This window comes from Anastrepha ludens, chromosome 6 (genome assembly GCF_028408465.1).
Source record: "Anastrepha ludens isolate Willacy chromosome 6, idAnaLude1.1, whole genome shotgun sequence".
Taxonomy (NCBI): Eukaryota; Metazoa; Arthropoda; class Insecta; order Diptera; family Tephritidae; genus Anastrepha; species Anastrepha ludens.
In genome coordinates this window covers 121,518,249-121,541,956 of record NC_071502.1, presented here as the reverse complement: position 1 = coordinate 121,541,956, position 23,708 = coordinate 121,518,249, and the positions used below count along the sequence as shown (strand labels likewise).

General features: G+C 37.4%; 1 protein-coding gene across 9 annotated transcripts in view; it reads right to left on the bottom strand.

Moving 5' to 3' along the window:
* The window catches only part of LOC128868305 (probable serine/threonine-protein kinase nek3), a 339,477-nt gene that overhangs the window by 9,868 nt on the left and 305,901 nt on the right, over window positions 1-23,708 (bottom strand). For all 9 annotated transcript variants that reach the window (XM_054110227.1, XM_054110228.1, XM_054110230.1 and 6 more), the window contains one exon: window positions 8,323-8,441. In XM_054110227.1, the coding sequence (XP_053966202.1) occupies window positions 8,323-8,441 (119 nt within the window). The remainder of the gene's footprint in view (window positions 1-8,322; window positions 8,442-23,708) is intronic.

The window sequence follows — 23,708 nt, the reverse complement described above, 5'->3', positions numbered from 1 at the left end:
TGTAATGGAATTATTAATATTTTGCTTTCAGTAGCTTGCAAATTTTATAATAATCTTTTTGCTTGCATATGACCAGCTCGACGCTTTTTATGAAGGGTGTGGGCCTATTCAATTTTGTACCACAAATGCGATGCAAAGCAGGTAAGCAATGCGGGAAACCATCTAGTAATACTGGATGTCTATCTTAAGTGACTTTTAATGCGCAGAATGTTGATTACCAAGTTGTCAATCGTAGTTGCGTTATCAGCCCAAGCCAGTGCCCCAAAAAAGTGATCCGAAAGAGATAAATCACACAACCTAGGCAGTCAATTGTTGTAAAAGGTATATTAAAATTGTTTTTTCATGGTAAAAATACCGAAAATGCTGTACTTTAAAAAGCTCTAAAAAACTCTGAAACCTTTTTCAAAAAAAAAAAAAATTGTTTAAAAAGTATATTACTAAAGAAAAATTGTTTAGATGTTAAAGAAAACCAAAAATATTTGAGTTTAAAAAACTTTAAGAAAGTAAAAAAAGTTTTTTTAAGGAGTAAATATACTATAATATAAAAAAAAAGTTTTCAAGTTCAAGAAGAAACTGTTGAAACCTTAAATCTTAAAGTTGGCCTTAGAGTCAGCCTCTGAGAGGCAAAAGTGCTTTGAAAATTGGTTCAAACGAATGCAGAATTGTACGAGTATTGATTTCCAAGGAGAATATTCTGGAAAACAATAAAGCTACATTTATGATTAGTTCAGTGTGTTTTCATTATTGGGGGTAAAATAAAGGGTGGTTAAATTTCAAGGGCCAATGTTGAATGTGAATCACACCTAAAGGTTAACAACACCGTTGGACTTCTTTCTTTGGGCTTATTTGGAAGAAGAGGTGTACGTCGATAAGCCAGCAAGAGTTCAAGAGCTAAAGAATGAGATAAATCGGACCATCGGATGGAGGTGTCCCGCCGCGGCGGCCATTTGGAAGATATTTTATTCCATATGTAGTTAAGCCATACCAGTATTATCATAATAAAGAGAAATGACAATAACTTCCTAAAAAAATGTATTTTATTGAAAATCAACACCGGCCCTTGAAACTGAACCACCCTTTATAATATAAATTGCAACGTTCGAATTTTACTCAATTACACAATTACAATTAAACCAATTTTCAGAAAAATTCACGACAATGTGAAAAACTATTCAGTGGATCACTTGGCATGGAATTACTCATTATGTGAAGGCATAGAACAAACAAAATCAGGTAAATATATCTGCAAGTTCCAACACATTTTCTGTGATTACATTTGAATTATTAAAGGACATTGAAGAAATCATTTATGCGCTCCTCACTCGTACGACGAACAAAGTTCGACTGCGTTTTTTTTTCCTTCTTGTAAATATCGAAGTTCAATTTTCACCAATAAAGTTTATCAAAGTGCAACCAAGCTATCTATGCCATGCTATTAACAGAGATTATTACAGATTTACTTACATAAAGTCATGCATGAATGTTTATTGTACAACCAGCCCAACAATATCAAATGATAATTTGTTGATTGTTTTGATTGCTTGAAGTGGGTGATTGAATCGCAATGAAATTGACAGTGATTGTTTCGTACAAATATTTATGACTAACTATGTTGTTATGTGGGTAGACACTTACAAACATTCATGCGTGCTTGCATGTATATACACATACACATGCACGAAAAGCGCATAAATCTTCGAATTGTTTGCATGCATGTTTTCATTTAAATGGTTTTTGTAGGAGTGCTAGCGCATTTAAGTATCTCCATGGAAAGTAAATATGCACAAGTAGGCACTCGCTTAAGGCTTAAGTAGCCATTTACAATAGAGCACATGATTGCATGCATTTGTTTATCGTAAAATAATTCTGTTTTTGCAGTTGCAACAAGTTGTTATTTGTTGCAATTTTTCATTAACAATGTGGAAAAATATGTCATAGTCAATAGCACTACAAGGCTAAAGTGAATCGAGAATTGATTGTACGCTAACAAAAAAGGGGAAAAAACTTTAGTTGAGTGCCATCGCTAGAAACAACAAACTCTTAGGTAGTGACCTAGATTTAATAAACAGAAAATAAATATTTAAATAATTGCATTAAACTAGATACTGTCATCATGTCAGGTTTTGTGAAATTACTCGCAATTATAGAAACAAAAAACTTGCTGGTTATTCAATATATGCTATATATATTCGCTAGTGAAGAAGAAGGCTTCTATAATCACTGTTGACTAGGCAAAGCCACTGAACCAAAATATTTCAGCTGTATCCAGAAAATTCAAAAATGTCAAGAAAAACAACATTCAACATTTTGAATTGGTGTTACTGCTAGTGTTGGCGGGAAAATGGTGCAGATCCTGGCGAGTCTTTAAGCTTAATAGTCCGAGTTTGGTATTCCAATACTTGGGTGCTCTTTAAATTAATAAAAGGTTGCGAAAGCTACGTCCTTGGCCCTGGTAGCGAGACTTATAATGCCGATATCGTTGACGTACGCCAGCTCCTCTAGTTAAAATTGGCAGAACGTTTTATTATTTTTGATATCAAATTGAAAAATTTGCACCAAAAACATCGCCTTTACGATTGGTTCTAAACTGATTTCCAGTACAACGCAGTTCACCTGAACACAAATATAGAAGTGTCAAGACTTTACTTCTTATGTCGGACTCGGTTTTCAGAGTTAAGAGAACGATATTATCCTCTCTCACTGGAGGATTATGCCACTCTTGCGGTAAATGTGCAAATTATCGCTAACTATTGATATCGATAACTATGATTTGGTTTGAGCTGAGAATGGCAAAGTGTGTTGACATTTCTATTCTATCGTTTAATGCCAGAACAATGCTTCCAAATTGCAGACATTTTCTTTTAAACATTTTTTTTTTTTAATTTATACGCGAAGTTCATAGAGTGAAGTTTTGAAGAAGATGCTGAAATGATTCTTCGTCGTTCGTCCCAACTTATTGCTCTTTATCTTTCGACTACGTGGAACATTTTACGTAAGGATCTTGGCTTGCTTGCCTATAAAATAGAGCTCGCGCAAGAATTGAAGTCAAATGACCATCGTTTGCGTCGATTTTTTGCTGACTGGGCTCATTTAAATTTATTATTCAGATTTTTTGGAAAAAGTAGTCAAAAATTGGACTGATCGCATGGACCTTGAAACTCGTAGCCGCGGCGGACATATGCCGGATATCATATTCCAGAAATAAGTGCCATGAAACTGGCTATCAGACTATAATAATTTTTTGCGACAATTGCACTTTTCGTACAACTACGAGAATCGTTCGAAAAGTCCGAGCGAAAAAAAGCTATTTATTTAATTGCTGGGGCTATTAGGCTTATACACTTCGTCCAACGCTGTTGATCCCTTCCGATTAACAAGATTTGCCGAAGTCTGAAAAACAGCAATTCATTTCTGCAATTACCTCTTTGTTTGAATAAAATCATTTTCTCGCTAGCCTTTTCTTCAAATTGGGGAACAAATAGTAGTCCAAGGGATCCGGGGGAGCCAAGTATGGAGAATAGAGGGTATATGAAACGAGTGTAAACCCTATTTTCATAAATTTTGCGACCACACCTTCTGAGGCGTGAGCTGGAAAGGGAGATCACTCGACTTTCTCGATTTGAATGAATGTCAAACGCAAAAAAATAAACCGATCTGGCTAAAACTTGATGTATGTTTTCCCAAGAGATACTACCAACTATACAAAATCTCGATACGCTTCAGTAGTGCCATAACTCTAACTTTGCATGATTTTTTTTAAACTAATCTCGTATCTGGATGAACTTTTGTACACACAAAAACGAGATGTACTACGCTCATCATCACTTTTTTAGAGAAGCCTTACGTGAAATGACTGTCAAAATACATACATAGATTACCATGTTTAGCCTTCAGTTATGCTGAAAAACGAAATTGAGCGAGAAACTTCGACTGCCATGTCATCGGGCACTCGGCAGCCGGATTCTATCACTCTTCCAATCAGTCGTTGCTCAGACGGCAATGAAGTGTTGGTTCTATTGATTTTTTCGAATATTACCAACACGTTCTCAGTTATCTCGTAATTTAATAGCTGTCACGTTTACATCCAATCATCCAATCAACCTGATTCTTTCAAATTAGCTGAGAGTCGGTTAACGGCCTGATATTGGCCACACCTTTTGAACTTTTTTCACCATGCCTTACCATCATTCAGAATTGGTTGCTGACTTAGCTTTACAGTTACAAATTCTCACGAGGTTTGAAACTTGATACATAGCCCTAAGAGTCACAGATTTCGATAAAACTTCATTGTAGCCCTGTGTCAAACTTCTCACAATCAGGTCCCATTATCAACAGTTTGAGAAAAGAAAGCCATAACCTATAAATATACTGACAAAATAAAACGAAACTTTTTGCCTGCTCCTTCGTAGAAGAATATCCCATTAATGTAGAAGCTAAGGTGTGGTATTTTTATAATTTTAGCCAGATTTGAAATATTGTAACTTTTAAAACATTGTAGACCTTCAGAAAAACTCAACAATTTGTCAAACTCAAATAGCAGTTGCTCTAAAATAGATATTTGGGTCATACACGGCGTATGAGTGTTTTGCTAATAAAGCAAATTTTCCAGCGCCACAAATAAGAAAAAAAATGAAAACGTACTACAATAAACAATTAAATTTCCGCCGGCTTTTGCACAAAGCTAGCAATTGCCGCATTTGCTTTCAAATAGATTAAAGTCATAAAGGTGACATCACAAAATGAGTTAGGAAGAAAAGAGCCCACAAAAGCCGACTACATACAATGGCACTTACCTGGTGCGCCTGGCTGCGCGGGTAATCATAATAAAATTAAGTATGCAAATAAATGCAATAAGCCCATTGCTGGGCACTACAAGTCATCATACAAATGAAAATGTAGTCTAAATATATTAATAATACTATAAAAATTGTGCCGCTTTTGTACGCAGGCACGTACCTGCGCGTATTTGTGTTTGTTTGACTTATCCCATTCTGATGAATGAATTTCAAAGTGCTGTGGGCGCGTCTCGTTTTGTGGCACACACGCGCGCCTACACTCATTGCTCGATACATAAACAAACAACAAATACATACATACATATGGTATATAAGCACATATTGTGCTGTTAAGCTTTTCTGCTGTTGTACTCCAGTTATTTGCATTGTTGTACTGACAATATTTGACACTTTACATGAGCACTAATTGTTCACGCGCGAGCAGAATTCAAGAAAAATATTTGTCACTAAGCAAAGGTGTGTGCGCGCGTGTAAGAAGGATCCACAAATACCGACACCCAAGTGAGTAGTTTCATGTATTTCACATGTATTTGCATGCCCTTTGTGTGGAGTCAAAACTACAAGCAATGATGTTGACAGACAGAATGAGCGCGACTCAAAGTAGACAACAATAAGTGTCACTACTGTTTTGCGCACGCCGCACAAAGTAAATCCAATCAAGTCAAATCAATTCAGTCAAAAATTATTATTGTTGTTATATTTTTTTATACTTTTTTTTTTTGCTTCGCTATCTTAAATTCTACTTGCAACTGGTTCGGCGCAACGGACTTACCTGCCCCCTATACCTTTGCCACACACATACACACACAACTCATTTACCAGCAGACATATCAAACAGTCACTCACTCACTTGAGAGCTGCTCATGAGCAACGCGACATTTGCTTTGCATTTTGCAAGCAAGCCGAGTCAGTAATAATTCTTCTGCCACTCAGTTACCAATTATCATTTAGCTATTGTCAGCTACCGTTTGCCAGTTGAGTATTGTCGCGCGAAAATTGTCACTTAAAAATTATCAATTCAATGCAGTTAGTCAAAAAACTGTATATATTTGCTTGTATTTGTAAGAAATTTAGCAGCAGCTGCGCTGGCGTGTAGGAGTTTCCTTTTTGTGTTTCGACGGCGTTGCCGCCCGCAAATCCTAATTAATGTTCGAATTGGTGCACAAAAGTGTGAGGAGAAACACTGGCGCTCACTCGAAAGCTCGCCTCAGTGTTGCAAGTTGACTTATGAGTTTACTTAAGGCGCTTATGGCTAATAAAGAAAATTGAATTGGCTTTTAATTTGCTATAAGCTGTAGGCAAGACCGAATTCTTATTTTCATTTATCTGCTTCAAGTCACGTAAACTTTTTGTCCGCTGATTTATTGCGCAAAATACGAGTTTCGAGTGATGAAATGCATTTTGTTAAAAGCTTAATCAGCCTGCCACTTTGTACATTAGATAACTTTGCTTTATGGGTAAAAATTGCAACACGCAAGCAGGAAATTTATGTCTGCAGTTTTTCAAAGCAAATCTGTTCAAACTGATGGTTTGTATATTTACCTACATATAAACAGGGTGACCAGGAGAGTCGTACTAGATACGTAAAGACATTATTATTTTGGTAATTTCTGAATGATTTGGTTACATCACATGATGTGCAAAACTTAACCATTTTCGAGATACTCGATTTTAATGATTATTTTAAATTTTTTTTTTTTCTGTGTATCCCTTTTTTACATGTTAGTTCAACGGTCCAATTTTTTTCTGCTTTTAATTAAAGGATGTAAGGGGTTTTAGAAATCTGAGGAAGTAGCTATCGGCATTCTATGTCCTCAATTCCTACTCTCAGTTTCACCCTGGTAGCCTAAGCAACCATAGCTCAAAACAAAGTATCCAGTCCGCATGAAGGGAATATTCAGTGTTAACGAGAGGGGAAACTTGTGGTGGGTACTTTGGCATATGCAATTTAAAATCCTCCCAAAATTTATAGCGTCTGTATCAGAGCGAGCGGTTGCAAAAAGCGTTTAGTTCTTCAGGTTAAAAGCGGTCATCTTAACCGCAGAGCTCATCAGATCAACCCTAGGCTTGTAACTCATTCCTACGCTTGTACTACAGTTTTTCGTGCAGGAGATATAAAAATATGAAGTTAAGCCCACGAGGAATACGTTCTCTGAGTGGTACCCACAGAAATGTGAAAAACTCATCGGTTATGACAGCTTGCACGTCGATTTTGGTGGTGTAGAATTTGTATTTATGTGAAAATAGTTCCCCAACTGAAACCTCAGAGACCCTATGTTCCATGTGGGATAAAAGGAATTCATGATGATGATTTAAATGGTATATTAATTAATAAGAATTATCTATAAAATTTGAACCAAGTCCTGATTGGTAAAAATAACTGCTTGATAAAGTTTTGAACTTACAGTTTTCCACTGAGATTTCATCTTTTTTTTTTCTTTTTTTCGTGGCTGAGGTAGGGTTCAAAATGCCTTCGCACTTACAGCAATCGTCACCTACTGCGTCGTGTGTTGTGGCCACTACAACAATCCCTCCTACTCTCTTGGGGAGACTCTCTTCCCGGAACTACTTTCTGCTTACTCCGGGAGGACCCAGAACAATGTCTAAAGCATGCACTTGGTTTTACAGTTTAGCAAATCTCTCCATATTTTGTAGCGTACAGGAGTATTGCGTTCATCATAAAATAAAAAAAATGTATGGAAATATTCTGCAAATTAGTTTTAAAACTAGTAGTATTTTTAGCTCAGCAGGTAGTCCAACATAACACAAAGAATAGTACTGAGTTTGCGTTTCACGTGAAATAGCTGCCAAAATCCATACAAATTGCATTGCCCTGAAATATGCGGGAAATTTCCTATGTAGATCACGGCAAAGCAGTACTCAGTTCACATCGTTAAATGGTTTTATTAGCTTAGCATACATTTGCAAATCTCAACAACCTAATAAGCCATTTAATGCACCTAGTTTTTGCTTATCATACATACACTAGTTATATACCCTACCATCAAGGATGATAGATTACCATGTTTAGCTTTCAGTTATGCTGAAAAACGAAATTGAGCGAGAAACTTCGACTGCCATGTCATCGGGTACTCGGCAGCCAAATTCTGCCACTCTTCCAATCAGTCGTTGTTCAGACGGCAGTGAAGTGATATAAGTGTGAGTTGTATTGATTTTTTTCGTATATCACCAACACGTTCTCAGTTATCTCGTAAATTATACGCTGTCACTGATTCTTTCAAATTCGCTGAGAGTCGGTTAACGGCCTGATATAGGCCACACCTTCTGAACTTTTTTCACCATGCCTTACCCTCATTCAGAATTGGTGGCTGACTTAGCTTTACAGTAACAAATTCCCACGAGGTTTGAAACTTGATGCATAGATAGAGAGTCACAGAAATCGATAAAACCTCATTGTAGCCCTGTGCAAACTTCTCATAACCAGGTTCCAGTATCAAATTTGAACAGAAATTTTAAGCAAATTGTTTAAAAAAATAATTAATTACCAATATATCTTTGAACTTACCATTCCAACTAGTTTCCACTGATCGTTGAAACACAGGTACCGTTGTGTTTCTTTTGCGTACAGTGCTATTTTGAGATTGTTGTTCACATAGTCCGGGAGGCCGACTATCGTTATATTTTCTGCAAATAGAATAATAAAAATAGATTTTACTAGCAGGAAATAAATACAAATTCTTTGAAAATTACTTGCACTTCAGAAAGAAAAAAAAATTATAATAATCTAAAGGTGAAGTTGAAATACCTGCGTACAAAAAGTTGTATGGTTTTAAATATATATAGCAGATATTTAGGCAGGTATTCACATACAAGCATCTGACTTTACCACTTACACATACATTTAAATCATTATGAAGAAAGTCTGTAAAATAATTTTTGCATTTTATTGGATTTTACGCTCCAAAAAATTTGTTTAAACTATAAAATATTCTCATTCTTTCATTTATCCGAAACTTTCAAACTTCTACATTTTCATCTATAAATTTCCTGCTCTCCACTTGTGTCATATCTCTTAATAGGGAGTGGAGACCTTTCTGTCGTATCTATTAATAGATCTCTCCACATTGAGCAAAATATCAACAAAAAATGTTAAAAATTTTCAAAATATATTTATAAAAACTGCAATCAAAGCAATAACAGACCTTTAAAACTAATTTAGCTTCCCACTACATCGAGGACATTGACTTTGGGGTCTAAAGGAGCACTTCAGTTGGGATTCTTCTACCTAGCGAAGTTGCAAGCCCTGAGCATATACATATGTATTGTAGTGACAATAAATATGAACACTAATAACTTGTGGTTGGCATTTTCCATGCTTATTATTATTGTTGTTGCTCATCAAACTGCACCGCCAATCAATTCATCTATCCGCCTGACAATTCGTCAGCCTAGCAAAACTTTTATTGACATGAAATGAAAACTCACCGCTTTTATTTTCGATGCAAACACACACTCGCACACAAATATACATTTATTTATTTATGCACCCTTTGTTTGTGGTATGTTGCGCAAGCGTAGCGCTACTTTGCCTTTCTCTCGATATTGATGCCACCACATTCGCTCTCACTCTGCGTCTTATTTGCATACTTCTTTAAGACGTGCCGACTGAGTGACTAACTGCCTATCAACACATCAATATTTGTCTTGCATTAAATAAAACATAGCAATAGCGCGTCTATTTATACCCCACTTCATTGATGAAAGGCTTTCTTGCCCCGATCGCTGCACATTCAATAAAATATTGTTGCTGCTTCATAGTAGCAAAATATTCTCTTAGACACTCGAGCATTGCCACACTGCAATGAAATCATTCCTGAAACTACGAAGCGTGTTCTCAAGGGTCCGTCCATCAAGAGAGACCGCCTCTTAATTACGCAGTTAACTTTTCCAGCTCTTTACAATGTGCTCTACCTTTTCCTCCTTGTACATACACTATTAATCTTCCTTATGTTATGTTTTCTGCGTTGTTAAACCCTTGCAGGGTCTAGCGGCTCCGCTGGTGATTATATACAAACGCTCATGCCCATTCTATTTAATGGCGCAGGAGCCTCGACGAAGACAAAATCCGACGAGGCATCCCTTTGAGTGCTTGAAAAAAAATTCTGCGGATGGTGGTCATTTGCACGTTGGCAACGGTGAGCAATTAAGGCAAACTGCTACAACAACGATGGTACAATGGATTTTATGCGCTTTGGAACGCCATAGGCATAGTGCAGCGGAAGATCCAGCGGATCCAAACGCTTCGACTCTGAAGGTATTCGATGAGGTACCAGCTGCATCTGAAGAGGTATCTCTTTGGAGTTGTCCGACTGTTTCTAGCACGAGAAAGAAACGACTGGCGCGCTTTGTTAAACTCGGCCAAAGTCTCTCAAGAAACGACACTGTTTTGTGGCCATTTGTCATAACTTAAGAAGTTTCTGCTTCGGTTTTTCTGAACTTTTACTTCCTTAGAGTTGAATTACAAAGAAAAACTCTTTTTCGGCAATTGCTTTGTGCCAATTTATTCAATAACTGCGTTAATTAATCTAATCCGGGGATTTAAAAAATTTCCCTCACGGTCTCAGTGAAATGCGGATGAAGGTGCAAACTTCATTGTACTCGGTGACGTATTCCAGCAGTGCAAACCATGTCGACTCATTGGTGCAACTAAGGATATTTTTTTACATTTTACTCGCTTCATTTTGCCATTATGGTCGCTGAGGGTCGCATTGGGTTCTTATTCTTTTTTGGGAGGGAAACCTTAAATTTTGAAGTAAAACTTGCTTGGTCGACGGTATAATAACCCTGTTGTCTACTGTCCGACTTTTGTGATAAATTTTGAGGTTCTGTTCCCCGAGATGTAAGGACTTCTGTGGAGATGTTCCAGGCTTCACTACCGTATAGTGAGGTGGGAATAATAGCTAAGCGGTTCCGTGAAATCTTCGTTCTCCTGCCTGGAAGGCGGCTCTTTTTGTGATTTCAGCAGTTCGCCATAAGGATTCCGCAAAAATTTTATAGTCATACTTAATGGCTACTCCCAGGTATTTAAATTCCTTCACTACCTCGAACCCATAATCACAGATTTTCCGACAGAAGTTGGAAAAAGTGCTTTGGCTTAGGCTTTATTTATTTCTTAGCCCATATTTTTTGGTGCTCTTTCGAGAATGCAATGATGCCTTATATGAGTAATTAAAAATACTTTCCCGTCATTCACATCTTAATTGTAATCTATATATACTATTATAAAAAGAACCCTGAACCCAGTACACTGAGCACTTAACACAAATTTTAAGTTATTATTATTATGTCTAATGAAATAAAGGTACCCTGACCCTGATGTAAGTAGTACCCTGACATACAAAAAATCTTCTCAAGAGTTCCATAATTCTTGTTTTGCATTAAGTGGAGCCAAGTCGCTTCCTATGAGTAAATCATCTGCCAACTCGCCTCGCCCTCTACCCATCGTTCCTTCATTTGGAATTCGCTACACTTTTCAAGTTCCTCCTTTACAATTCTTACACCTCTTTGCGATTTGTAGAGCTGCGTCATATCCTCATATGGAATGGATTTATGTACTGCCTGACATGCCACTTAAATGGGCAAATATATGCATAGGCTATGTGTGTGATACTATTACTTGTTTTAGTAACTATTAATATGCGAATGAGTGAGAGTGCGCCAACACCCGCACCAATCAAAAAATCAAATAAAACATCGCAAACAAGAAGGGCAACAACTTTGCAAGCTTCAACTCGAACTCGAACTGGATACCTGTAAGAGAGCTGCGACCAAAAAATGGCATCAGCAAAAGCTAAAGGGTTCTAAAATAAGCGCTAGTCGATGTTGGAGTGAAATAAGCCAAGGTGTGTGTATTGTATTAACGAAAGGTATTTCAGGCGCTCATGTGTGGAATGATGAATGGAAATGTTTGAGAGTTGTTCTTGGCTTGGTCCAAATTTCAAAGACTCTGCTGCATAGCTCCAGTGAATTTGAGCAATGACCTGGTTTATTGTAATCTTAATCGATTGAGGTTGATTGATATAAGCTTCACAATTTTAATGGGCAATTCACGACACCTCCATGAAAGATAACTATACTCTCAAATCCTTCAAGTAGGTTAGGTTACGGTGGTTGCTAAATTCCATAAGATTTTAGAGGGGGTTATGGATTATGTGGAAGATCTTTGGAACTTTGCATATTGGTGACAGTGTGTATCGTAGGATTCATCGGATACATTTGCTGGGTCATGTCGCGGGAATGGATAAAAACGCTTCGGCTCTGAAAGCATTCAATGCGGTACCAGCTGGAGTTAGCAGAGGAAGTGGAAGGCCTCCTTTGAAAAGATCAAGTGTAGAAAGACTTGGCTACACGCTCGGTTATCGCGAAAATCAAGAAAAAGAATAAAAAGTTTCGACTCAAGTTCCAATCTTATCCTCGTTGTAGTGAAACCACGATAATATACTGCGGATATTCAAAGAAATAAGAGTTTATGAAGCGATATTGCGTTCTGGAAAGAGCGGGCCAGTGATTGAGGAAGCGCTCAACGCTCTCCACCACCTCCTCGTTCCTGCAGCTGCGACACAAGTCATTTAAAGGAAACCTCGTACGTTTCCCATGCATTTCCATTAGGCCGTTTATGTATGTAGAATACTAATGAAACCGAATCCAGTCACGTCCATATAACTTTCACCATCAACTGTTATGACCTCCCTTGTTTTCAATGAAGTACAGCTCAATGATACCGCCGACCTAAAATCGTACCAATCAGCAACTTTTTTGTGAAAGTATTGTCACTAATGAACCTTTTTTGAACTCCCCTCATCGTTTCTTCCTTTTTCTCTTTGTTAGGTTTATCTCCCTCTTTTTTCCTCTGTATGACATCACATCGGACGAATGTGATTCATTGATTCATTCATACCAGCTGTCCGTATTGGAAACCCCTTTATAACTACAACAAAAACAGTGGTGGAAAGTTATATTAAACAGCAGGAGTTCGGTGCATGAAACCACTTCAGTTTTGAAGAGTTTCCACCTAAAAGGTGACGCATCGCTGCCAACTGACGCTGACGCTGATGAACTGCCAAGGCTTGAGTAGATTGCGAACGGCCAAGAAGCCGGCCGCAGAAGCCGAGTACCTATTGTCGGCATCTAAAGCAGACTGTAAGTCAGTCAGTCCGTCAGCCAGGCAAGCAGTGTGGCATTCAAGTGGAATTTGCCCGCCTTGAAAAATGCACAAACGTGCAACAATAATAATAGCAGCACCTTCGCCTTCGCCTTCGACTCTGCAACATTCATAAATAGCGGCATCTGAAGGGGTATTGCTATTTTCCAATATACTTGCATAGAATATGTGGATACTCATACACGCACACAGTCACCTACATACATGTGATTATATGTAGAAAAAAGTCTCTTTTGAAATATGAGCTCACTGATTGTTGGAAAATATGAAATAAAAAGCCTACTGTAGTTAGAGCTTCGCGCATAAATTTAATTACCACCAATGTTCGTCGAAGCAGCTGGCTGGTTGGCGTACGGGCTGATCGGCGAGCGGACTGTCGGTTGGGCTAGCAGTCTAGGTGCTGCGATAGCGCCTTTTGCTGCGGCAAGCACTTCCATATTCACGGCATACGGCAGCCAAGTTTCTGACAGTTGAGCACCGCAAGCACTCGTTGTACGCCTGGAAGCTCACTGAACTTGCAACACATCTTGAAAGTTGCTCTTGTTATGCCACAAGAGTACTCTACATACATGTAACAATAATTTGCACAACAAAAAAATCACAGAAAAACCAACCATCTTTGCGCATAATGCTAAATTTTAAAACAAAATAAATATGAATTCAAACAATAACAGAAGAGCGACCAAGGAACGCTCAACATTCGTGCACTTGCTTGGCTGGCAGGTAGCTTGGCTCTTCGCTGCTTGAAATGTTGCTTGGTTGGCCGGACGGATAGATGGCCTGTGTGTTGAACCTGGTAGTCACCTATCAATCTATCTCAAGTGCTTTTTCAAGTGCTTCACTTATTGGAGTGTGGTTGTTGATCGCTCGCCAGCTCACTTGTTGGCGGCCGCTGGTTAGATTCTCGTGCTCTTGCCCTTGGTTGCTGATGACTTTCTGCTTCCTATAATATTTCTACATTTATTAATAACATTGCTTTTGCTCTTGTTTTATTTTTACTTTTGTTTATTTTTTATTTATTTATTTATATTATTGTGTGCGTCAAGCGATGGCGTTTGCAGCTGAGTCAAAACGTCGCGAAGTTCAATACCCCACTTGAGTCGTTGAGGGGGAAAAATATAGAAATGAAAAAAATGCAGAAATAAAATAATAATAAAAACAAACAATGCAACTAGTTACGAAACACCTTCGCCACCTTCACTAGGCAAGCGCTGCACAGTAGGACAGAAAGCGTAAAAAAACGTGAAAAGAGGAATAATCGAATCTGATACAAGACTGAGTGCATGAAATCGTGTCTAAAAATGCGTTTGATATTTCAAAGATGAATGGTTTCGACAGTAACGAGGTCTCTCTACTCCTTACTTATCCCTTAGAATACTACAGGGTGGTCAATTATTAGTTCTATGTTAGTTTGACAGGGACTGCTCATCTTTTCTGCCAATGCACAATTCTGTCTCGGTGGCTATGTTAACTATGATGGCAATACTGCCACATCGGGGGATCGAAATTTCCATTATGATCGTCAAGGGGCAAATGCAACCTGAGAGAATGACAGTTTGGTGCGAGTTGTTAAGCGGTGGCATCACTGTTCCATTTTTCTTTGAAATCGCTGCTGGAAACACTACGCCAGAGGAATGATATTTTTGCGACCGGAAATTGAAAACATGAAGTTGAACGATCTTTGGTTTCAGCAGAATGGCACGCCATGCCACAATCAATCTTTCGCGCACCAAAATTGGTAATTGAGTTATCAACTGTTGCAACGATGTCAACCAACAACCTCGGCGCTGCGATTTGCAGCTTTAGACTTATCTGTGGTGTTTCGTGATGGGCAGATGTTGTGCGAAGAATTCATTAATGTGTCACACGAATATCGGGCAAGCCATTCAAGAGATAGAGCCAGAAACTATCACTAAGGCTTTGGAAATGGGATTCGATAGTGCGAAGCTAGCCGAGGCAGTCAGCGACATGAAATAAAGCGAGTTCTTTAAATTATGGAAATATTTGCTCTTTCAAGGACATACTACAATAAAATACAATAAAGCAACGAAAATAATATAATTGATTCTTGTTAATATCTTTTATTTCTTAATTTTTAAAAATAAACCCCTATATGGACCACCCTGTATCCGTTACTCTGGTCTTTTATTGTTTCCTCTACCAGGCTCAAGCACATGAAGTTGTTATTTTAAGGGCAATTTTCTCATCGAAACAACAAGGCGAGCTTTACTAATCAGATCCAACTTTAAACTTTAACTGTTCTCGTTTCCCTCTTTGTTTTTTTGTGCGATTACTTTCAATACGCTGCCGTCAAGTCTGATTTTCTTTCATGGTACAGTTAGAGAGGCCATATGTATATATACATATATATATATATAATTGACGCGTACACCCTTTTTGGGTGTTTGGCCGAGCTCCTCCTCCTATTTTTTCGTGCGTCCTGATGTTGTTCCTACAGTTTTCAGCCGACTCCGAACGGCAAATATATTTTTATGAGAAACTTTTTCATGGTCATTGCCTGCCGAAGGGCGGCCGCTATTAGAAAAAAAATGTTCTATCATTTTGCTGTTTCATGCATGGAGATTCGAACCTACCCATTTCCGATTGGTAGTCACGCACCAAACCATTCGGCTACGAAGGTCGCCGTTCGGCTATGGAGGCCATACGTACAGGTTTATGTCTATGATAAGTTGTGTGTACTGCGATTTTCCTCCATCGAATATGAATAGATTATGGTATTTTATCGAAAATGGTTAATAAAACTTATAAAGCGACAACTGCAAGCGCCACTAAAAGAAGTTGTGCCATTAGCACTACCTGCCTACCCAAGCTTGAAAATGTTTATTAAAATATCCTATCTCTCATAGAAATTATTCACAATATAATCGCGCTTGCTGTACTGTATGTTGTTTTACCCTTCTTTGATAATATCTTCTTGCTAATATTTTTTAACCTATTAGTATTTCGTATGTCTTTCGTTCTGAAGCAAAGCTTTAGCAACTATGCAAATACTTACTTGATAACTTAAAGTGCTTTTTTCTATTTTCAATTACATTTCATATCAGCTGCTCGAGTAATAGCATTGACAGCTGATTGAAATAAGTAGAGTGTCACTTAAAAATAGAGTCTTTCCTATTTTTCAACCATTATTGCCAATTAGACAGTTTTTTCCGAATATAATTAACTATGTAATATTTCTAGTGCTCTTCACGTTAAAGTAATCTTTTAGATTAAAGTAGATAATCTATGCAATTTATTTCCTATTTTAATTTTTTTTCCGTCGTAGCCGAATGGGTTGTTGCGTGACTACCATTCAGAATTCACAGAGAGAACGTGGATTCGAATCTCGGCGAAACACCAAAATTAAGAAAAACATTTTTCTAATAGCGGTCGCCCCTCGGCAGGCAATGGCAAACCTCCGAGAGTATTTCTGTCATGAAAAAGCTCCTCATAAAAATATCTGCCTTTCGAAGTCGGCTTGAAACTGTAGGTTCCTCCATTTGTGGAAAAACATCAAGACGCACACCACAAATAGGAGGAGGAGCTCGGCCAAACACCCAAATAGGGTGTACGCGCAAATTATATATATATATAATTTATTTTCTATGATTTAAGACATTCACAAGGGTGTCGAAGAATGTAGTAAAATTTAAAAGGCTAAAAATAGGATTCAGTGGGTTCGCAAGGCACCGTATAAGTCATATGAAGTTTTTGACAGTTAAAAAATGGATTTTTGTGGTTTCGTGATTCTTATGATTTTAGCTCCGCTTACAACATTCAGTTAGGCAAAACCCAAATTTAGCTTTGTTTATTATATCGAGTTTCATGCCTTCAAACTATGATATGCGAACAGCTTTAGTTTTGCAATTTGTACTACGCTGCAACCAATAGCTGCTTTCGATACACCAACCAACTAACGAGTAATGAGTAAAACAAAAAAAATGTCATTGACTCCAAATTTCCCTTGAATATGATTTGGCACCACTGCATTATTTCCGCTCAGACAAATTGTTATGTAACTCCATCGCTTTTCAAAGCATTCCACCTCTGATTACGCAAAATTTATTTTAAAAAAATATCCCTTCTTATTCCTGAAAGCACTGGCTTACGGAAGTAGCTTGTGAACTAAGCGGCTAAAAACAAAGTCGCTGAACATCGCTAAATTAGTTTTGCTTCCACGCACAAATTTTTCGCTTAGCGAGCAGCACAGTTCTCTAGCGGGCAGAGAAATGTTGAAACGCAAGCAGCTGATAACACAGTGCAGCAACCAGAAAAAGCGGAACAATACGATATAGAAAATGTGATATTTCAAACCCTTCAAAATAAAAGGGACAGATCTGTATAATATTCAACCACCTGCCCTTTTGGCCCTAAAGGTCACAATTTTTTTACAGTGTATTGAAGTTTTCCTTAATTATTTGGAGTAACTCTTATAAAACTACATTTACATTTAATATTGCCTCTAATGTTCCATACAAAAATTTAAAGGCGCATATTTTTTGGGGTCATTTGTGGGTAATTTTGATATTAATTTTTTTAAATCTTAAAAATATTAAGCTTTTAAGGTCGATGGAGGGTTAAAAGGCTTCCCATAAATCTACGCCGGAAAATTTCATTTCTTCGCAAAAACAAAAAAACCGAAAACGACAAAAAAACAAAAAGCGGTACATGAAGTTGACGGCTCTTAAGGATATGGCTGACTTATCAATCTGCAGTGAGCCTTAACTACTTATATGTATACTTCATTTTATTATTTTATTTATTTAATATTTCAAATTTAAACTGAGTTTTTAATAATTTCGTTTCTAATTACCTACCGGTATGTATATATTAGAATTGACATTGAGCAAATGGTCTTAAGGTTTACATATTGTACAAGGGGGCGTCAAATTGTTCATCCAATTTTGTTTTTGAATTTTTTTTTTACCAAGCGAAAAACAGTATGTATTTTGAGTGATGGGAATTCATTTTTGTGCCTTTACCCAGATCATTGCTTGTCTGTTTGTGTATTGCTGCTGTCACAAGTGCCAAATGTGATTGACGTACGACGCCATTTGCAAACATTATAAGCCTCCGGATGGGGTGATTAATTTTGCGCCACCTTATATTTGAGATATACTAACAGCATAGCATATAATAAATAAGTATGGACTCAATGTGCAGTTGTGTTTGAAAGCTTAAGAATTTTTAAATTTTGGGTATAAAATTTTATGATGCCGAAAATAATTATGTAAAAATTTAAAATACATTTTTTTTTTTATTCGATCAGTCCACATTTTGTTTCTCCATTACATTATAGCTATTTATATGTATGCTTGCCTCCAACGTCACCTGACTTTTTTTTGCATTCAAGCAAACGGCCATAAAAAACGTAATTTACAATGGTTTTGGTACTCTATTTTTTCGATCAAAAACTTGTTGTTTAATAGTATTCATTTCAATCGATTGCTTATCACGCTTGTGCAGATAATTTATGCATTCACACCGACATAAAAGCAGTAGTGCTTGTAGTAGCAATAATTTGCGTACCCGTCGCGTAGAAAATACGTCACAAATGGCTTGATTCGCGGCAACAGCACTGGCATATCTAAGCAAATCATTGTGTTGACATCTGTACGTATCTTTGAGATACTTTTGGTAAGCATGCAAACTAATTGTATACATAAAAACAAATGCATTCAACGTGCTGCATAACCATAAAAGTTGCATGTAAACTTGCCTTGTTGACACTACACTCTTACATATTAGGCTGGACATGCAAAATAATACGAAAAAAAAATGTCACAAAAAATGTCAGCTTACGCACGCGACTACGCAACAAATGCGTTTTGTAATAAAAGTAGTGCAGCCAATAAAGCAAGTTAAATGGTGTTTGAAAAAAATTATCAAAATTTGCATTAAACAAAACTGCGATAGTAAAAACTATGTAAATTAGCAAGAAAATCAAATCACACACTTTGCACGCATACAATTAGCTGTACTTTATATGGTGGGTTGCTTCAGGCTAAATGTGCTCAAGTGTTGGGTTGTGCACTTTTTGCACACAGTGTTGCAACAAATGTCATAAATGCATGGCAGCCAGTCAATTTAGACTTGTGCATATGTATGAGTGTATATGTGTGACTATGTATGCATATTTCATACGAATCGTCTGTCCACCTGCATATTTATCACTTCATTTGTCCCCTGCTCTTCGCTGTGGAGTAGTAAAAAGTAACAGACGTTTTATTAATTGAGTGCAAACTCAGCTATTTACATGCAATTTGACGGCGCAACACTAAATTATTATTGTTGGCAATGCTGTCACTTATGAGTTTACTTCTCACTGTCCAGCTGAGTTGATGTTTTTCAAAGGCAAGAAACCAGCTGGCTATAAGAGATTGGATGGCGACAGGCCCAAATTTGAAAGTGGCACGCTAAATATTTAAGTTCTGTCAAAATTTTCCACTGGTCGATGAACCACAAAATGAAGTTGTGAGAAAAACACAAAACACTAAAACTCATCTGCCCCAAATGATTTTATACGAACGTCAATAGTTTTACTGGCTGAAGGTATTTGCATAAAAATATTTTGCTGCGCTCGTTCGTAGAACTAAATATATGGCATTTCAAAAAAAAATTGTCATTCAAATTATTTATAAAAATTAGCAATTAATCGAATTGAAAACAATGACCTTTACACGCTGATGGCCACATTTCTGTGTATTTTAAAACTGGGTGATTTTTTAAGAGCTATAAGAAAGTACACACCTAAAATTCAGAAAAATGCATGAAATTTTTATTTAAATCGATAGTACAGTCCATATAATTTAATGTTTGAAGATTATTTCATGCAAATGTTGACCGCGACTGCGCTTCAAATGGTCCATCCGCTTAGTCCAATTTTGGCATACTCTTTCCAATGTTTCGGCCGGTATCTCACATATAAATGCTTTATTGTTGTCTTCCAATGCGTTAATTGAAGCAGGTTTGTCTGAATAGACATGCGCTTTAACATAGCCCCACAAAAAATAATCTAAAGGCGTTATATCGCACGATCTGGGTGGCCAATTGACCGGTCCCGAACGTGAAATAAAATGTTCACCGAACTCGCCTCTTAACAAGTCCATCGGTACGCGTGCTGTGTGGCATGTGGCACCGTCTTGCTGAAACCACATGTCTTGCAAGTCAAGTTCTTGCATTTTGGGCAAAAAAAAAAAATTGGATATCATTTCACGGTAGCGCTCACCCCTCACAGTTACGTCACGATTCGCAGCATCTTTGAAGAAGCACGGTCCAATGATATCTCCAGCCCATAAACCGCACCAAACTGTGACCTGTTCTGGATAAATTGGTAGCTCTTGTAATTCTTCTGGCTGATCTTCACTCCAAAATCGACAATTCTGCTTATTTACGTACCCATTGATCCAAAAATGAGCTTCATCGCTGAACACAATTTTTCGATAAAAAAGAGGATCTTCGGCCAACTTAAACTTTCTTAACAGAACACGCGTATTTATAATAAAATTCAATGATTTGCAAGCGTTGTTCGTTTGTAAGACGATTTATGGCTAAATTATAGACCAAACTGAAGATGTTTGACAGTGAAACAAAACACGAAACGTGCGTCAGCTGTTTAAACCAACTGTTTAAAAAGATAATAGCTAAAAAATCATCCGTTATTAACATAGAAATACGCGAAAAAAATTGCTTAAAAATTGCCCCATTACATTGGGCAGTATATCTAAAATATTTACGCAAACGTGTAAGTCAATTAAAAAAAATCTTTTTGGAATCTAGCCTTGGAAGGTTGTGCTTATTAAACCAGATCGGTGTAGTGCGTTGCTTGGGCTTACTTGATTTCTCTAAAGGTAAAAAAATCGATCTTGTAAAAATTTTGCACAGTTCTTCGAAATCAGATGGGTTAGTGCTTGGACGAAGCTTTTTTTCAAAGCAACTTTTAAAAGGCGAAAAAAAATAATATCAATTTATACAACAACTTTGTGAAAAACTGAAAAAAAGGAATGCAAAATATTTATGGAGGTAGTAGTTAAAAGTAGGGGTAATAGTGAAAAGATTGTAAAGAGACCGTTAACCGGGTCTCAGCGAATTTGAAAGAGTCAGATGATTGGCTAACGTCACATGGGTTATGACAGTTGGACGAGTGTGTAAATACGTGGGAAACGTGCGCGCGAGTACCTGATAACGTGACAGCCGAAGTTACTCTCACAATTTAGTTTTTCACTATAAAGAATGGCCTAACCTGGTAATCTTATCATTCTGGGTAGTATAGACAACCATGAAAAGTGCTACTTTAGCACAAGTATGCAATTGAGTAATAAGGTCCTTTTTCGAGTAATAATATTCACCCTAATTCAGGAGTGTTTTCCCCGACTGCCTTGACAGTTGATTTCTTTGGAATAAACGCGGATGGATACAAAGCTAAGATTGATCTCGCAGGGCGAACGGGCAATGAAGTCTGATTCAGCAACCTCAAAAGCATATATAACATTTTTTTTAATTTTTCTCTGAATATTCTGTGTTTGACCTTAAACTGACCTTTCATTAGACCTCGCAAGGACAAACTGACAACGAATTCGGCCTTAGCAGCTCCAAAAGCATATATATAAATTTTTTTTTTGAATTTCTTCCAAAATCATTTATAAGCATTTTAAGAAGAAAATTATTAAAATCGATCAATAATTGCCCTCTCTAAGATTTATGAATAAAATTTGTCGCAAAATCGCCATTCTGCGTCGAGCACATATCGATTTTCTTAAGTGTGATGCCAAAAATTTAAAATTTTTCAACAAATTTGTAACACTTGGCCGCAACCATGAGCTGAATTTGGTTGTCTGTCTTTGTGGTTGTTACTATCACGCGGAGGCGGTAATCAGTGGCTACGCTGTACGACTGGCTTCGCTAACCTCTCAGGCAGTCGACTAACTGTGAAAGCGCGTTTGATTCGCTTCTGCTGATTGGCTTTGGTATGCGCGTCGATGAGATATTGCAAATATTTATCCACATTATTGTAAGAATTTATCATTGCGTATCGATTGCAGCTGGAGATAAAAGATTTATAAAGACTACAGATCGTAAAAAGATATTTTAATACATATCCATATTATTATGTTTGTATTTAATTTTCTTTCAGCGCCTTAGTTTGAAGCTAAGTGCATTTTTCACATTTTTACCATTTTTTTACTCTCTTTTATTTCATTAACTACTCATTTTGTATTTCATTATGAGTGCCATTTGACGACTTTCGGCTGCTGCACAAACATGTGTACAAATGTAAATGCCTATACGTCTTTCATTTTTATTTTGACACATAGTTACGAAGTTTTTTATGGCATGACAGTCGTATTGCTGCTGCTGCTGCTGCTTGGTGGCGCTACTGGTTTTGCATTGGAGCGTAGAAAATTGACAAACGCAATTGAAAGTTTCCGCGATTTATAGATCTTTATGAGCTTCAGGTGTCAGACTGAGTTTTAAGTGCTATTTATGTAAATGTGGCATTAATAATGCAATAAGTAGTGGCTTATCAGCGCGAGCGAGGTATATTACATATTTCACTATTTTTTATTATTATAAAATTTACAGTATTCTCTCAATCAGTGATGGGGATTTTTTACTTCAATACTTGTACCAGACACTCAATATGTGGCATGTCTCAAAGCTCGGAGTCCGATGCGCATATGTATACGTGTAAATGTTATTCCAGGAAAGCCTGGCAAACTCTTTCATGGCTTATAATTTTGCATACATTAAGAATGGCAAAGAAAAACAACTAACCAGCGACATGCATACGGCACATGAAACAGTAAAAGCAAAAATTCCACAAAGCTTCACGACTCCAGTTCTTAACTCATTCCTGGAAATTTAGCACACTTTTAGGCGTGGAGAGACGTTTGCCAAGCAGAGGCGAAAGTATGGCAAATAAATGCGGTATGCGAGTAGTAGTTTGAATATTGAAAAAGGAAATTGCTGCAGCAGCAGCGCAATGTGTAGAAAAGAAACAAAGAATTCGCAAAAGATTGAGCGAAAAAGTGTCGCAAAGTCAGACTATAATTGAACTGCCTTGAAGCACTAGCAAAGAGTTCTGCATTGCTTGCTTCGTGCTAGGTTTCACATGGGACACATACACAAGCAGGGCATGTTGAAAAATAAACATACTCTCAACCGTATATGTTGAGAATGCATGCATGTGTACATGTGTGTGTGTGTGTATTATGTATGTTCAATTTTTTTCACACCCAGATTCGCCACGCTGCCACGATTTGTTGTTTTGTCACGTTTCCAGGAATTCATTTGGAAGTTGAGATTTTTTTAACGGCAGCAAAAATTATTAATTTTCTTTTGCTTCAATATATTTATGTAACTAACATATGCATGTGCCCACAGCCCTGCAGAGACTATGTATACTCGTATATGTATGTATATACTCCGGTCTCTACCGCGATTATTCTTTCTCACTACACCAACACGTCCTCTTCTACATCCATCTATTGTTTTCCATACCATTCTGCCGCAGTAACTATTTTCTTCATTTGTCCGCTGTAATTATTTTCTTTTGCCCTGCGCGCTTGCGCTAATTGAATTGGCACGAACTGCACTTGCATTTATCACTAGCTGCCACTCACACCCAACCCTGTCTCGCTCACGCTCTCTGGTGCTTCGCCTTCGTTTGGCCGCATTCCACATTCTCCGCCACAATTAGCGCCATTTAATTTGGAGCGAAGATGCGCTGG